Genomic DNA, 17,119 nt, shown 5'->3' on the forward strand with positions numbered 1-17,119 from the left:
GAAGCAGCTCCCACCTGGTCCCAGTGAGCGTGGCATCCATGTGCCACCTGGGGGGAGGGGGTTGCAGTCAGCTCCTGCCCCCTGGCCCTAGCCACCTGCCCCCTCACCCCCCACCCCCAGTTCCCTGCTCCGCCTGCCCCCCCGCCTCCCCACCCCTCTGTCCCGTGTTCCCCCAGCCCTCAATCCCCAGTCCCCTGTCACCCCGGCCCCCTGCCCTCAGCCCCCAGTCACCCTGGCCCCCACCCCCCGCCTCCACCCCCAGCCTTGGCCCCCAGCCCCCAGCCCCCCGCCCCCACCCCCACTGACACAGCTGCAGCACAGGGACACAATGAGCAGGGACTCGAGCACGCCGGCTACCCCGACGATCCAGGTCAGACGTAGGAAGAGGATGACACCCAGGATGTTCTGCAGGCAGGGCAGGTAGACGCCAATGAACGTGCCCATGTGCGGGGCCTGTAACAGAGAGGGAGCTGGGCTCGCGGAGACTCCAGTACCCCAGGGGCCAGACCCCTCATCGGGAGCAGTGAAAGGGCAACAGGAATGGGAGGATGTGGGGAGAGAGCACCAGGACCCCCACAGATCAGCAAGGTGGTTTCAGAAGACCATGTTCCAGACACATGGGGGCACAGTGGGCCGGGCGCCAACCGCCACCAGGGGCAGGGCGCCGACCGCCACCAGGGGCAGGGCGCCGACCGCCACCAGGGGCAGGGCGCCGACCGCCACCAGGGGCAGGGCGCCGACCGCCACCAGGGGCAGGGCGCCGACCGCCACCAGGGGCAGGGCGCCGACCGCCACCAGGGGCAGGGCGCCGACCGCCACCAGGGGCAGGGCGCTAGCCACCAGGAGCAGGGCACCAACCACCACCAGGGGCAGGGCGCCGACCGCCACCAGGGGCAGGGCGCCGACCGCCACCAGGGGCAGGGCGCCGACCGCCACCAGGGGCAGGGCGCCGACCGCCACCAGGGGCAGGGCGCTAGCCACCAGGAGCAGGGGTGCCTCGCCAGAATAGGAACAGGAGGCCGCCCCGCCATGCCCTCCCAACCAGAGGAGGGCAACTCAGGGTCAAAGGGAGACAAAGGTGAAGGGTAAGAGGAAAGCCCCGCCACTCAGAGCAACTGTGGCTCAGGGTTCTAGAGCCTTCCAGACACCACAGAGGGTACACGAGGGGCAGAGGGGAGGGGAGGCTGAAATACAGCCCTTAACATCAGTACCTGGCACAGGCTACAATGCCACAAACACAACAGGGGGCCACGAGGGATGCCACCCGAGTCCAGGGAAGATGGGCCACCACGAGGGATGCCACCCGAGTTCAGGGAAGATGGGCCACCACGAGGGATGCCACCCGAGCTCAGGGAAGATGGGCCACCACGAGGGATGCCACCCGAGCTCAGGGAAGATGGGCCACCACGAGGGATGCCACCCGAGTTCAGGGAAGATGGGCCACCACGAGGGATGCCACCCGAGTTCAGGGAAGATGGGCCACGGCTGTTTCCCTTGCTGAAGGCCCCAGACATTGGGCTTGGACCCACCCGTCCATCCAATCACACCAGGGGCCACAGTCCCAGGCAAGAGGGACACATGCCTCCCTCTCAACACCAAGGACCCACAGTCCTGGGACGTGGGTCCCCCTGAGGGGCCATGAAGCGGAGGGTAGAGGGTTAGGAAATGAGGTGCCCCCCAGCCCTGTGGGAGGACCAAGGGGTCAACTCAACTCTGACCCCTGAGACAGAGGTCTGAGTCAGGGAGAGAGTCTACACGTTTGCACTGACCTCTTGGTCCATGGCAGCCTGAGACAGGGGTCTGCACATGTTTGCTCTGACCTGAGACAGTGTCCTGAGACAGGGGTCTGCACACATTTGCTCTGACCTCCTGGTCCACGGTGGCCGTGGCAGCCAGGAGGCGCAGGTGCTGGCCCCGCCCTGTGGGAGGGCCCAGATGGGTGGTACCTTGACCTCCCTGCGCCGGCGGTCCTCATCCTCCTCATGCTCCACCACGCCCTGGCTCAGGTTGGTGTAGTTGGCCAGCTTGTTGAGCAGCGACGACACCATGGGGTTGCTGTCCATCTCCTCCTGTGTGGGGACAGGGACACTGACCACTGACAGCCAAGGGACAGTCACCCTGATCCCCAACATCAACTCTCCAGATCCACTGGGACCTCCGCCTAGCAGTGCTCCCTGCTTGTGACCATGTTAGAGAAAACCACTGGAGCCCTGGCTGCAGTCCCGAAGGTACGGGTGCTGGGCACTCAACCAGCAGGCTCAGCATTGGAGGTCAGAGGTCAGAGCTCCCAGGGGCTCCTCAAGGCTGGCGCATCCTTAGGCCAAGGGGCCCCCAGAAGGAGGTGCTGAGAGTAGGTGGCCACAGAGTGTACCGGTGCAGGACGGGCCCCCAGCCGCCAGCAGGACGGGAACCCCCAGCCGGCCAGCGCGGTCTGCCTGTGGCCACAGCCTCACTCGCTACCCTCAGTTCACCACATGGAGAAGTCGTGGTCACGCTCCCTCACTTTCCTAAATCTGGGAGGAAATACATTACCTCAAAAAGGGCCATGTTCTTTCCTTCAAAGTTCTCCTGCGCCATGTTCTTTCCTTCGAAGACACTGTCCCGCTCCACCTCCACATTGTTAATGAAAGGGCTGCTTTCCCTGGGAGTCCCATCTCCTGCTGGGAGAACAATGTGAGGTCAGCAGCAGCAGAAGAGGCTGGAAAGAAGCAAAGGCCGACGATGGGACTCAGGGAAGCAGCGCCGTCTAGGAAGCATGTCGGCCAGGCAGGGCCCGCACACCAGCCTCACCTCTGGGCCTTGCTTCAGTGGGGACTCGGCACCCAGCAGCCCCTCATTGTCAGGGAGCTCCCCACACTCCCAGCACCTCTTTTCAAGGCACATCAGATACACAGCCGGCCTGTGCCAGGTACGCAGTCAACTCTTGGTGGTCGTGTTCCATAAAATTGCAGGGAACATGGAATCAGGGAACACCGAGCCGTCGCTCAGGGAAAATACAGGGTCAGGTGCCAACGAGCCACTGGTCCCCACGATCAGGGCACAGGCACACATTACATGTAAAGACCCCTCACGGAATACGTGCTGTTGGTTCATCAGTGCTGAACTCAAGACCAACAGCACCAGAACTGCCTGGACAAAGCTGACCTCACACCGCATTTTCTCCCTGAAGTACATCACAGTCTTCTCACACTTAGGAACCCCAGGCAGCACTTCAGCACCATGCTGGGGGCACTGAAGACGCGAGACCACCAACAAAAAGCACAAACGTGAAAAACGAGGCACTAAGTAGACAGTGAAAGGGCCCTGTCTGCAGGATGAGAGGCGGGTCCTCAGCTGGGAGAGCGCACAGACAACTTGAATTTGCTCTGCTCTGCACAGGTCTGGGAGATCGACCACGACAGCCCTGAGTTTTGATTCCGGGGTCAGTTAGATTTTAGCAAGTAGACTAATTTGCAAATACGGAATCAGGAATATTGAGGGTCTGAAACATCCGGAAGCCGCTCCCCGCAACAGCATCTGAGAGACTCGAGTTCCTCGGCTTCAAAAGCCTCTGACCCAACCACAAAATCGTGAAAACCTCCTCCTTCCACAGGGGTGCACTGGCATGACCTGGGAGAGCTGGCTTCCCAGAAGGCTGAGACAGGGAAGGAGCCGGCACCCAACAACCGCTGGTGTCTGAGGCCGCAGCCTGCCTTCTCCAACCACACAAAGCCTGAGCTCCTGCAGATAAGGAACTCCTCCTGGAGCCAGGCTGGAGCAGAGGCCTGTGTCAGCCGGCTGGAAAGCCTCCCTCCCAAGACCCCGTGTCCCTGATGCACACCCCAGCCACGGCACAGGCTCACGCCCCAACGTCTGAGGTCCACACGCACAGGTGCACATGGTTCACACGGAGCCTACCGTGTCCTGCTGGACAGCAGGGACGCGCCACAGGGGCCACTGCCACCTGATGGCTGAGGGCGAGGGACCAGAAGGGGGGCTGAGGGGCTCCACTGTGTGGGCCCGAAGCACCAGCTCCTTCCTCAGTGGGTCCCAGGGATATGCAGCCCTGGAGGTGCCCCCGGAGCAGGGGCCTAACTGCAGCTCCCACCCAGAGGGCAGAACCCAGACTCACTTTGGTCCCCCCACATGTGAAATGGGGTGCAGGCCCAAGGTGCATCGGGGCCTCACAGAGCACTTACATGTGCCACACCCTGGCGCCCTCAATAGACATGGGCGAGCACCAGGGTCTCACCTCATTCACCCAGAAGTGCAGGGGAGGGTGGAGTCGGAGAGTCAGCCACCTCCCACCAACCCCACTACCCATCCCAGTGAGCACTGGAGGCCTGACCCTGGGGCTGGGCATGAACCCAGGTCCCCTCTGCTCCCCCACCATAGCAGGCTGGCCCTGTCCCATGCCCCCCATCCACAGCCCCCAGGACTTGTGCCATTCCCCAAGACACCCAGGGTCCTCTCCCCAACACTAGAGGCTGTGGGTGACTGGAAGCAATTCTGCACAAAGGCCTCATCACTCCGGCTCCTCCTACATGGAAAGGGCCAGGCAGCTGCCCCAGGGGCTGTGTCCCAGGGGTCTGAGGAGGGCCAGCCCTGGAGAAAGACGAACTTGGAGCCGCCCCCTCCCCCAAGGCTCAAGGGCCTCTTCTCCTTGAAACCAAAACTACAACTGCGCAATCAGAAACACAACTCGACTTCAAAACAGAAACTCGGTCGGACACAGAAAACGTCTGTGGATGAAACTGAGAGGCCGTATCCCGGAACCGGCCACACCCTGGGGCCCCGGTGCCCGCGGGTGGGAAGGCTGGGCCACTCTGGGGGCACCCATGATCTGACCCCACAATGGCAGGAATCCCACGGCCAAGCGCCTGGAAACCACTTGCTTGCAACAGCGGGGATGAGGGCGTCCCAGGGTGTGACATCGGTGCCACTCCACAGCAACACGGCTGGAGGGCCACCTGCTGCCCACCTCACCGAGGGGATGAGGGCGTCCCAGGGTGTGACATCGGTGCCACTCCACAGCAACACGGCTGGATGGCCACCTGCTGCCCACCTCACCGAGGGGATGAGGGCGTCCCAGGGTGTGACATCGGTGCCACTCCACAGCAACATGGCTGGATGGCCACCTGCGGCCCACCTCACCGAGGGGATGAGGGCGTCCAGGGTGTGACATCGGTGCCACTCCACAGCAACACGGCTGGATGGCCACCTGCTGCCCACCTCACCGAGGGGATGAGGGCGTCCAGGGTGTGACATCGGTGCCACTCCACAGCAACACGGCTGGAGGGCCACCTGCTGCCCACCTCACCGAGGGGATGAGGGCGTCCCAGGGTGTGACATCGGTGCCACTCCACAGCAACATGGCTGGATGGCCACCTGCGGCCCACCTCACCGAGGGGATGAGGGCGTCCAGGGTGTGACATCGGTGCCACTCCACAGCAACATGGCTGGATGGCCACCTGTGGCCCACCTCACCGAGGGGATGAGGGCGTCCAGGGTGTGACATCGGTGCCACTCCACAGCAACATGGCTGGATGGCCACCTGCGGCCCACCTCACCGAGGGGATGAGGGCGTCCAGGGTGTGACATCGGTGCCACTCCACAGCAACACGGCTGGAGGGCCACCTGCTGCCCACCTCACCGAGGGGATGAGGGCGTCCAGGGTGTGACATCGGTGCCACTCCACAGCAACACGGCTGGATGGCCACCTGCTGCCCACCTCACCGAGGGGATGAGGGCGTCCCAGGGTGTGACATCGGTGCCACTCCACAGCAACATGGCTGGATGGCCACCTGCGGCCCACCTCACCGAGGGGATGAGGGCGTCCAGGGTGTGACGTCGGTGCCACTCCACAGCAACACGGCTGGATGGCCACCTGCTGCCCACCTCACCGAGGGGATGAGGGCGTCCCAGGGTGTGACATCGGTGCCACTCCACAGCAACACGGCTGGATGGCCACCTGCTGCCCACCTCACCGAGGGGATGAGGGCGTCCCAGGGTGTGACATCGGTGCCACTCCACAGCAACACGGCTGGAGGGCCACCTGCTGCCCACCTCACCGAGGGGATGAGGGCGTCCCAGGGTGTGACATCGGTGCCACTCCACAGCAACACGGCTGGATGGCCACCTGCTGCCCACCTCACCGAGGGGATGAGGGCGTCCCAGGGTGTGACATCGGTGCCACTCCACAGCAACACGGCTGGATGGCCACCTGCTGCCCACCTCACCGAGGGGATGAGGGCGTCCCAGGGTGTGACATCTGTGCCACTCCACAGCAACACGGCTGGAGGGCCACCTGCTGCCCACCTCACCGAGGGGATGAGGGCGTCCCAGGGTGTGACATCGGTGCCACTCCACAGCAACACGGCTGGATGGCCACCTGCTGCCCACCTCACCGAGGGGATGAGGGCGTCCCAGGGTGTGACATCGGTGCCACTCCACAGCAACATGGCTGGATGGCCACCTGCTGCCCACCTCACCGAGGGGATGAGGGCGTCCCAGGGTGTTACGTCGGTGCCACTCCACAGCAACATGGCTGGATGGCCACCTGCTGCCCACCTCACCGAGGGCACACCCGACACGCAGAAATCGCACAGCGTCCTCGTAACATGTCCAGGAGAACTGCGCGAGGGGTGGGGAGGATGAGGCCGGGACGGCTAGAGGACATGGGTGCCCCCAGACCTGGGGGCAGCGATGGGGGTCTCAGGCCACCATGCAGCACCTGTATAAGGGCTGGACAACGGCCAGCAGCCAGGCTGTCCGATGCAGGGATTTGGTCACTGCATGAGACACGCTCTACGGCTGACACAGAGACGTCCAAGCTACAAACAGCCAGCCAGCTACAAGGCAGCACGCGTGACAGGACTTTTGTTGTTAAACGTGCGTGTAAACAAGACACGAGCTAAGGGAACGCCTGAAAGAGTGAGACAGGACAGGAAACGGTCATCTCCGGGGCTGTGGCCATGCCGCAGGCTGTCTTCTCGTTGTTGTTTCATTCTCTTCAGTTACCTATTCTGGAAAAGGTCCCAGGGAAAGGGCTGTAAGGCTGGCACCTTCAGCTCAGGAAGCTGCTCCCTTCCAGCTCCCACAAATGTCACACGCTTTCCAGAACCTTCTGAGGGTGTAGATCTCAAAAGGCTGAGAAATGACCTACTGGCCGCCCACATCTCCCAGCAACTCCTGGGACGAGGCTACACAGGAGAGCTGTGTTGTCTTCAGGTAGCCTAGAGCTTCCTGCTTCCCGAATCCTGACAGATCAGGGTCGCCTCGTTGGGCAATTCTGCATCAGCTCTGACCTCAACCCAAATGTGGAGTGTGACGGCACCAACAGAGGTGCTTAGCAACATCTGGACCGCAGGCGGGTGGGGATGCCACACGGCTGGTCGGTGGGGGGACCACAGCTTCTGTCAGGACAGCCACCTGGCCCAGGCCCCTCACATGACTAACCTCAGCCGTAGCGTGGCCTGGTGTGAAGGGACACGGAGTACTCGGCCCAAAGGCCAGGTGTGAGCTCACTCTGACCCCAAGAGCATGGCAGCTAAAGCCTCCCATGTTGCAGATATAGCTCAGGGTGAACCCACTTGTCAGGGCCCAAGTCTAGAAAGTTCCGAGAAAGGCATCGCCCGTGTCAGCAACACCTCAGGGATCCAGCACCCAAGATGCTTCCTTCCAACAAAGCCCTCGGTTCCCTCCATCCCCCAGACCCCTCCCCACTTCACAGACCCAAACCCCCACTTATCTGAGGGAGAGAGGGCACCATCCACTCAGTGGTCAAACCGTGGAAGGTGCCAGCCCAGCAACTCCCACCCACGGCCGCCAGGGGACACACCCAGCAGTCACTCAGCCCTGTGGCCCTCCTCCTGCAGCCACCCTCTGCCCTGTGGACGTGCGACTCAGGGTCCCCACAGCTCAGCCAGGCAACCACTGGCCCTGGTCCTGTCTCAGATGACTTGCAGAATCCCACTGAGTGTGGGGACCAGGGCAGGGAAGCTGGGAAAACGTCCCCTCACAGGCTCTGCTTGGTGCCACAGCTCTGGGGCCTGTGACTCAGCAATAACTCAGGAGCTGCTTCTGGCTCTGAAGCCCAACCCCTCCACTTTGGAGCCACAGACGCCTCCTGAACCTCCAGACGGACCTCCAGACGGCCCACACACCAGCAGACAGGGCCCACAGTGGGCTGAAGTGTCCCCCACAATATGTACTGAAGCCCCTGCCCCCCTCCTGTGACTGTGATCCTGTCTGGACCCAGGGTTTTTGTTATGTTAGTGAAGGTGGGTCCTAAACCTAAACCCTTCCCAGTGTGTCCTCCGAAGAGCAGAGCAGGCACACCTAGGGAGGGCCAGGGAGGGTGCAGCCAAGGGGCCCCACTCAGCTCCCAACCTGAGGAAGCACACGCCTGGTCTATAGGGTGCCACCTTGTGGTGTTGTTTGTGGCAGCACCAGGAGCCTAAAGGCCGAATCTGCAACCCTGCACCACCCCGTGACCCCCGCCACCAGGGGGTACCTTCCTCCAACCCTATGGCTGACACTCAGGGTAGCAGGAGGCCAGCCAAGCCTGGGTAACAAGGCTCCGAGGTTGGAGGGTGGCCCCAGAGGAGCAGGGCAGAGAGCCAGAGCCAGAGCCAGGGACAGAGGGACACCAAGCCTGAGGGCATCTACCCACGGCCTCCCAGCTGGACCCCAGCAGGTTCCAAGGGCCCTCCTGTCCCCAGCAGAGATCCTCCATTATCCCTGTGCCCTCCGCCTCCACTCCTCAGGACAGTTGGGCCAGTCACCTGGCCCGCAGGGACATGGCATGGGCACCGTCAGGGATACCTCAGACCCCTCCGCCCTCGGCTACTGACTTCCAGGACCATCACTTTGCCCAGCCACACCTTTGTCCAGCCACACCTTCTTGGGTCACTCATGCCCAGCACTGCTCACAGGGCATGTCCTCCAAGGCTTGCAGCAGAGGGTTCAGGGGACAGGGCGTCCATCGCTGGGTGAAGGCACCTCGCCTCCTGGGTGGACCCCAACACGGGGAGGAGGTGAAGGTGGAGGCAAGCAGGAGGTGCTCAGGAGTGGAGGGGATGGGCCAGCCTAAAGGGGCTCCTGGAACTGCCCATACCTGGAACAACCTGAGTGTTGTGATGGCAGCAAAGAATTACAGCCTGCTGCATGAAGTAGGAACCCTGGTGGCTCAGTGGTTAAGAGCTTGGCTTCTAATCAAAAGGTCAGCAGTTCGAATCCACCAGCCGCTCTTTGGAAACCCTATGGAGCAGTTCTACTCTGTCCTATAGGGTCAAGAATCGACTCAATGGCAACGAATTTTTGTGGGTATGAAGTAGAGGTCCCTGGTGGTGTAAACGGTTTGTGCTTGACAACTAACCTAACGATTGTCAGTTCAAACCCACCCAGTGGCACTGCCATAGACAGGCCTGGCAATCTGGTTCCGTAAAGATTATAGCCAAGAAAACCCTATGGGCACAGTTCTACTCTGATATACATGGGGTCACCGTGAGTTGGAATCGACTTGATGGGTACCACTATGAAGAACCCAGAAGTCCACTGGGATAAGAAGTGAGTGCGTGGGAGGAAGGGCCCCTCCTCACTGATGGACCCTGTGGAACCCTGACCATCACTGCTCTGGGCAAGAGCATGCGTGTGAAATGCGGGGGTCTCGGGGCTCTTCCCCAGGAGGTCTGGTGGACACCACCTGCACAGAGGGCAGCCCGAGTCTCAGCACACCCGTGGCACGGCCCCTCAGGAGGAGACCCACATGCTGCATCCAATCACAAGGACGCTCCAGACAAACCTACCAGGGGGCAGCCCACGGGATGACCACTCTGCACACATGCTGATGTCACTAAAGACAAAGGCAGCCAAGGACACTCCAGACACAAGGGACAGAGAAAGCTCATGAACGCAGCATGTGAGCCAAAGCTGCCTTCACAAGGAATGTGATGGTGGCTGGCGGAATCCGAATCAGATCTTCAGAGTAGACGGCAGGATGCAGCAATTCACCCCGATGCTGTGGTTATGCTGCGGAGAGATGAGTGGAGACCCGCCCGTGTCTTTGTGAGATAACGCCCTACAGAGGGTCTCACCGTGCTGCGTGTCTCCAACAGGAAGTGTGTGTGCACGCGCGCACTTGTGAGAAAGAGAGAGCAAGCAGATGTGGTAAAGTGCTAACATTTGGGCAGTTTAGGCAAAAGGTAAATGGAAAGTTTTTGGACTCTTCTTGCAACTTTTCCACAAGTCTGAAGTTATGCCAAAATAAAGTTAAAAGAAAAATAACAAACGCATTCAGGTAAAGAGGAAGGGCATATAGTAGAAATGTTTACTTAAATTGTTAAATTTTCGAAGCTTGCCGGTGTCCTTTCGAGATGACACCTCAGTCAACCCCATTCCTACTGCTCCATGTATCGGGGGGACTCCTGCCCAGGGCCCTTTCTCCCGGAATAACCGTCAGTCTCTTAAACGCAACGATTAGCAGTTACTGATGAGTGTTTCCAGGTAAAGGTAAAATGAAGACAGCCAGTCTTAGACAAAGCAAACCCTGGCCAGGCCCCAGAGCCAGCCTGGGTCACCAGCACTGACCACCAGAGAAAGGAGTCCAGGCACAGCCTGGGGGTCTCCAACCTTGAACTGGCCAACTGCCCTTCAGAAGGAAGGAGACAAAACATGAGGGTCTCATAGCTCCCTTCCAGGCTCTAACCCTGCAGCACAACCTTGGACCTGGTCACCCAGCTTCTCATCTCCCAAAGGGACATGTGCTGCTCAGAGGCTGTTGTCTGAATCACAGCACTTGCCCACAGGCCACCCACCCAGCTACCACCCCAGCTACAGTCCTTCTGGGAAGCACAGTCCTACATGTTACACTCTTAGCAGCAAAGCGAAGCCATCTCTTGCCAGTAACCTGGTTTATCTTAAACTTCTCCCCGCTGCACAGGTAGAGACAATGTGCACACAGCAACTTCATTTACTTGATCCAAGGAAACAACACAGATATCTGTCCTGTAGCATCCAAAACTCATGAAGCAAGGACACAGATGCCGTCACCCCAGACCAGGAGATCGACAGCTCCACCTTCCTGACCTGGTGAGGGACACCTAATACATCACCTGACAAATGGACCCAAAGGAAACAAAGATGGACAAGGAGGCTGACCAAGCGCTACCTGGGGGAGCTGAGAAGAAAAACAGACAAAAACTAGAAACAACTTATCCAGGTTAGATGGATATTTAGTACAGTGCTGAGAAGATCGAGAAATTTGGAAAAAATCCAGGGGCGTAAGCACCGTAAGAATAAAGACCAGTATCAGATAGCTAGTCCGACCCACGGAGGGCAGAAGCTTGTCCGTCACGGGCAAACGAAACATGTGCCGCCCCACGAGGAAGATGCTGGGTGAGTTTCAGGACTTATTACCGTTTGGTTTCATCACACTGCTTATCAAAGCGGAGGAGTCCAGGAAATCGGGAAAACAGACAAAGGGGCACCAACACCCACCATTGGCATTTAGTAAACACTTCCAATCTGGGAGCTGCTAGGAATACCCTGCTCACGAAGAACCATGAGCACGAGCTCCTATCATCACAGGCCCGTCATGAACCCTTCACAAGGACACATTTTCCTCCCATGTTCTGAGAAAAGGGTTTACACTTAGTCCCTAATCACTCCTGAGCTGAGCTTTCGAATGCTGTCATTTAGTCCCTCATCAGCGCTGAGCTGGACTCTTGAATGCTGTCAGGGCCTCAGACAGGCAGCCCCGTGGGGGGACCTGGGAGCATTTCCGAGATGGGAGTCAGGGCGGAACCCCAGAAACAGATTAATGTGGGAATGGGGCTTCATCAGAGTGCTGGCCAGAAGTCAGCGTCTGTGGGCGCCCACCTCAAGCCCAACACCCCAAAGTCGGTTGGGTTACGCTGTGGGCAGGCAGCCTGTCTCCACAGTAAGTATCTGACTTAGCTCCCTATTTCTCCTCAGTGCTACTGAATTTGGGGGACTCTCACTAAAAATCAAATGCTTCTACCTGAGACCCACCCCAGTGCCCTTGAGTCGATTCCGACTCATAGCTACCCTATAGGACAGAGTAGAACTGCCCCATAGAGTTTCCAAGGAGCACCTGCCGGATTCGATCTACCTGAGACAGTCACCTGCATTTCCATAAAATGGAACACCTGGACGAGTTCCTCGTTTTAACATTGCTCTAATTACTTTTAACTCCAAACACACTCCAATGCCAGGTTCTACTTTTTAAGGAGGGCCATGGGACAACTGAGGTTTGAACAAGGAAAGCCTTGATTTAAAACGTGCCCAGGTTGGGATTCGGGAAACCAGGCCGCCCCACCAGACCCTTTCACACACAGGGTCCCACAGCCGAGCTGCTCACTGCTGGGGCTGCCCTGAACCAAGCATTGGATGGAAGATCCTTCTCACCCCCCGACCAAGGCTCCCTGCGGAACGTCCTGAGGCCTGGTTCTCCTCTTGCTGAGCCCCACCTGGGCCACTGCAAAGCCTCACCTGGGCTCATGCCCCCCTCAAGGGTCTGCTGGCTCATGGCCACTGGGGGGCTGAGGGCTGAGGACACAGCTAAGCAGGAGTCCTGGTGGGCAAGTGCAGGGGAGGCCACAGCTCTGCCCCCAGGGTGCCCCCTCAGCCTCCTTCCAGTCTCACAGTCCCAGAAGGCCTGGTGGGGTGTTGGCACTCTGCGGTGAGGCCTCTGCTGGCCTGGATGAAGGAGAGGACGGTGCTCAGCAGTGGGAGGGGCAGCCCAGATAAGATGTCACCACCACAGCCAGGAGCCTGGACCAGCACACCTGCTGGCCCAGCAGGAGTACCTGCTGGGGCAGAGACAGGCCTGGTGGGGCGGGGAGACAGGACCAGGACACCTGGTCACCAGGAGAGACAACAGACAGAAGCACCTGCTGGGGCAGAGACAGTCCCCGTGGCGGTGGGAGTAGACTGGGGGGAGGGAACAGGCCAGGGGAGGGCAGGTGGGGGAGAAGCAAGGTGGTGGGTAGGCAGGGCGGGGGGCGGGGAGGGACAGGCCAGGGGGAAGGGCAGGCAGGGGGAAGTAGGCTGAGATGGAGGGACAGTCGGGAAGGGGCAGGTGGGGGGGTGGAAGGCCAGGCTGGGTGGAGGGGTAAGCCTGGGGGGAAGGCAAGAGGAGAGGGGAGGAGTGGTTGGGGGGGCGAGGAGTGGTGGGGTGGGCATTGAGCTGGCCGGGCAACAGTTAATCTGCTCTGATGGAGGGACTGGATCCGCCTGCCCAAGGTCAGACACTGATGCAGAGACACAGCAAGAGAACACAGGTGAACCCCAGCACAACCCCACCTGCCAATCCCGTGGGGTGAACCCCAGCATGACCCCACCTGTCAGGTGAACCCCAGCACAACCTCACCTGCCAACCCCTCAGGGTGAACCCCGTTATGACCCCACCTGCCAGGTGAACCCCATTAAGACCTCACCTGCCAGGTGAACCCCAGCACAACCCCACCTGCCAATCCCAGCTCCCCGACCCCCTCCAGGATGCACTGACTTCTGACTCGCCTCCCATCCAAGGCTGTATGCCGCACAGCTCAACTCAGGCTTGAAAACCATTTCTAGCCCTGTGCACTGTGTTACAAACGCAGTCACTGCACGCAGGTTCCAGGTCAGCGACGCTGGTCTGAGAGGCCCAGTTAGCAGCCCCCTAATGCACGCCTTTGCCACATTTAATGAAAACCCAGTGAAGCAACTGTGTCCAAACCACTCCCTCCTGGCTGCTCTGGTGGGGGTCACCTCCCCACTCTCCCAGGCGCTACACACTTACACTGCTCATAGGTAAACCATAGAGAGGTCGGTGGTGCTCCCCTGGTGTTCCTAAGGTCTGGGACACTGAGCCTTGAAGAAGCACACACACACACACACACAGGTAAACAAGCATACGCACACACATGCATCCCCTGCACAACAGGGTGGAAGATCTCCACGACACCGCTCGGTGGCCTCCATGCATGACCTGGGAGTACTGAATGAAGAATGATGCTTTCACAAAACAAACAGTTCACGGGGACAATGCAAACAGTGTGCTATGGACTGAATCACATCCCACAAAAGATCCACTGCCATCCAGACCCCCGTCCCTATTGGAAATAAAAGACCCTAAGTTAACATGGCTTCCTCTTTTCCGCTGACCTTCTACTTTACCAAACATGATGCCCTTCTCCAGAGACTGATCCCTCCTGACAACATATCTAAAGTATGTAAGACACAATCTCACCACCCCTGCGGAAAAGAGGACGACCATCAATGAGGAGGACTGACACAGTGGCTACAATAATGGGCCCAAGCATAACAACGATTGTAAGGATGGCTCAGGACCCAGCAGTGTTTCCTTCTGCTATGCACAGGGTACCTATGACTCGGAACCAACTCAACGGCACCTAACAGCAACAACTTAACATGTGCTCACTCATCTATGGCAAGAAATTTTAAAGACAGCTACCTGGGCAACTGACTGGAAGAGATCCATATTTATCCCTATTCCAAAGAAAGGTGATCTAACGAATGCAGAAATTGTCGAACAATATCATTAATATCACACACAAAGTAAAATTTGGCTGAAGACCATTCAAAAACGGCTGAAGCAGTATATCAACAGAGAACTGCCAGAAATTCAGGCCTGTTTCAGAAGAGGACGTGGAACCAGGGATATCATTGCTGATGTCAGATGAATCCTGGCTGAAAGAAGAGAATACCAGAAGGATGTTCACTGGTGTTTTATTGACTATGCAAAGGCATTCAACTGGATCATAAAAAATTATGGATAACACTGCAAAAAATGGGACTTCCAGAACCTTTAACCGTGTTCATGAGGACCCTTTACATAGATCAAGAGGCAGTCGCTGGACAGGAAAAACCAGATACTGCATGGTTTAAAGTCAGGAAAGGTGTGCATCAGGGTTGTATCCCTTCACCATACCTATTCGATCTGTATGCTGACCAAATAATCCGAGAAGCTGGACTATATGAAGAAGAACAGGGCATCAGGATTGGAGGAAGACTCATTAACAACCTGCATTATGCAGATAACATAACCTTGCTTGCTGCAAGTGAAGAGGACTTGAAGCTCTTAATGATGAAGATCAAAGACCACAGCCTTCAGTATGGATTGCACCTCAACGTAAAGAAAACAAAAATCCTCACAACTGGACCAATTAGCAACATCATGATAAACAGAGAAAAGACTGACGTTGTCAAGGATTTCATTTTACTTGGATCCACAATCAACACCCATGGAAGCAGGAGTCGAGAAATAAAACACATTGCATTGAGCAAATCTGCTGCAAAGGACATCTTTAAAGTCTTGAAAAGCAAAGATGTCACCTTGAAGACTAAGGTGCACCTGACCCAAGCCATGGTATTTTCAATCACATCATGTGCATGTGAAAGCTGGACCATGAATAAGGAAGACCAAAGCTGAGGAATAATTGACACCTTTGAATTGTGGTATTGGAGAAGGATATCAAATATACCAGGGACTGAAATGAACAAATCTCTCTTGGAAGAAGTATAGCTAGAATGCTGTTTAGAAGCAAGGATGGCGAGACTAAGTCTCGCATAGTTTGTACGTGTTATCAGGAGGGAGCAGTCCCTGGAGAAGGACAACATGCTTGGTAAAGAGCGCAAGCAAAAAAAGAGGAAGACCCTCAATGAGATGGGTTGACACAGTGGCTGCAACGAAGGGCTCAAGCATAACGACTGTGAGGATGGCGCAGGACCGGGCAGCGTTTCGTTCTGTTGCACATAGGGTCGCTATGACTTGGAACTGAGAAGACAGCACCTAACAACAACAAGATGTTAACACGAGAAGTCCCTGGGTAGTACAAACAATGAACACGCTCAGTGGTTAATCAAAAGGTTGGGGGTCCAGTTCACCCAGGGTGCCTCAGAAGAAAGGCCTGGCTGTTTCCAAAAAATCAGCCACCAGAAACCCTATGGAGCACACTTCTACTCTGACACACACAGGGTTACCCTGAGTCAGGGTCAACTTGGTCAAGTTAACATGAGGTCATACTGGAGCAGGCTGGGTCCTAAACCCATATAAACGGTGTCCTTTTAAAGCAGAAGAGACATAGAGACCCACAAAGCCCAGTCGGAGTTCTGCTGCAGCAATGAGCCTGGGGCCACCAGAAGCTGAGACAAGAAAGGACCTTCTCCCGGAGCAAACAGAGAAAACCGGCTCTGCGGACACCCTGATCTCAGGTTCCCAATCTCCAAAACTGCGAAAATAAATATCTCCCATTTTAAGGCCTCAGGACACCAATCCAGGGCATAACAGCCTCCAGGTGCAAGCCAACGCGAGTGCCCAGTGGCTGCCTCCACCCGATGCCCCTGGTGGTGCCATGGACACCACAGTCTGGGTCAGAACACAGCCAAGAAGGCTGCTCGGGGCCAAGGAGGCACCAATCGCAGGAGGCGGCACAAGCACACATGCTGAGGAGGGGGTGGCCATGGGCAGCAAGGGCCCAAGAAGTACATCCCAACCTGAGGGGCTGCGGGGCTGTGACTCCCAGAACCACTTCTGCTAGTTGTTGTTGTTAGGTGCCGTCGAGTCGGTTCCAACTCATAGCGACCCTATGCACAACAGAACGAACCACTGCCAGGTCCTGAGCCATCCTTATAATCGTTGCTGTGCTTGAGCTCATTGTTGCCGCCACTGTATCAATCCACCTCGTTGAGGGTCTTCCTCTTTTCCACTGACCCTGTACTCTGCCCAGCATGATGTCCTTCTCCAGGGACTGATCCCTTCTGACGTGTCCAAAGTATGTAAGACGCAGTCTCGCCATCCTTGCTTCTAAGGAGCATTCTGGTTATACTTCTTCCAAGACAGATTTGTTCGTTCTTTTGGCAGTCCATGGTATATACAACATTCTTCGCCGACACCACAACCCAAAGGCGTCAATTCTTCTTCGGTCTTCCTTATTCATTGTCCAGCTTTCACATGCATATGATGTGATTGAAAATACCATGGCTTGGGTCAGGCACACCTTAGTTTTCAAGGTGACATCTTTGCTCTTCAACACTTTAAAGAGGTCCTTTGCAGCAGATTTGCTCAATGCAATGCGTCTTTTGATTTCTTGACTGCTGCTTCCATGGCTGTTGA

At 57.5% G+C, this 17,119-nt stretch overlaps 1 protein-coding gene across 7 annotated transcripts in view; it reads right to left on the reverse strand.

Annotated features, from left to right (window-relative positions):
* Positions 1-17,119, reverse strand: part of SLC12A7 (solute carrier family 12 member 7) — a 76,018-nt gene that overhangs the window by 40,347 nt on the left and 18,552 nt on the right. For 2 of the 7 annotated variants that reach the window (XM_064270365.1, XM_064270351.1), the window contains exons 2-5: positions 2,533-2,660; positions 1,947-2,069; positions 307-453; positions 15-47 (exon numbers count right to left, since the gene is read on the reverse strand). In XM_064270365.1, the coding sequence (XP_064126435.1) occupies positions 15-47; positions 307-453; positions 1,947-2,069; positions 2,533-2,660 (431 nt within the window). Of the gene's footprint in view, positions 1-14; positions 48-306; positions 454-1,946; positions 2,070-2,532; positions 2,661-17,119 lie in introns of those variants that run through there. The other 5 variants (XM_064270371.1, XM_064270370.1, XM_064270358.1 and 2 more) reach the window with 4 other exon arrangements.

Source organism: Loxodonta africana, chromosome 2, assembly GCF_030014295.1.
Source record: "Loxodonta africana isolate mLoxAfr1 chromosome 2, mLoxAfr1.hap2, whole genome shotgun sequence".
NCBI classification, from domain to species: Eukaryota; Metazoa; Chordata; class Mammalia; order Proboscidea; family Elephantidae; genus Loxodonta; species Loxodonta africana.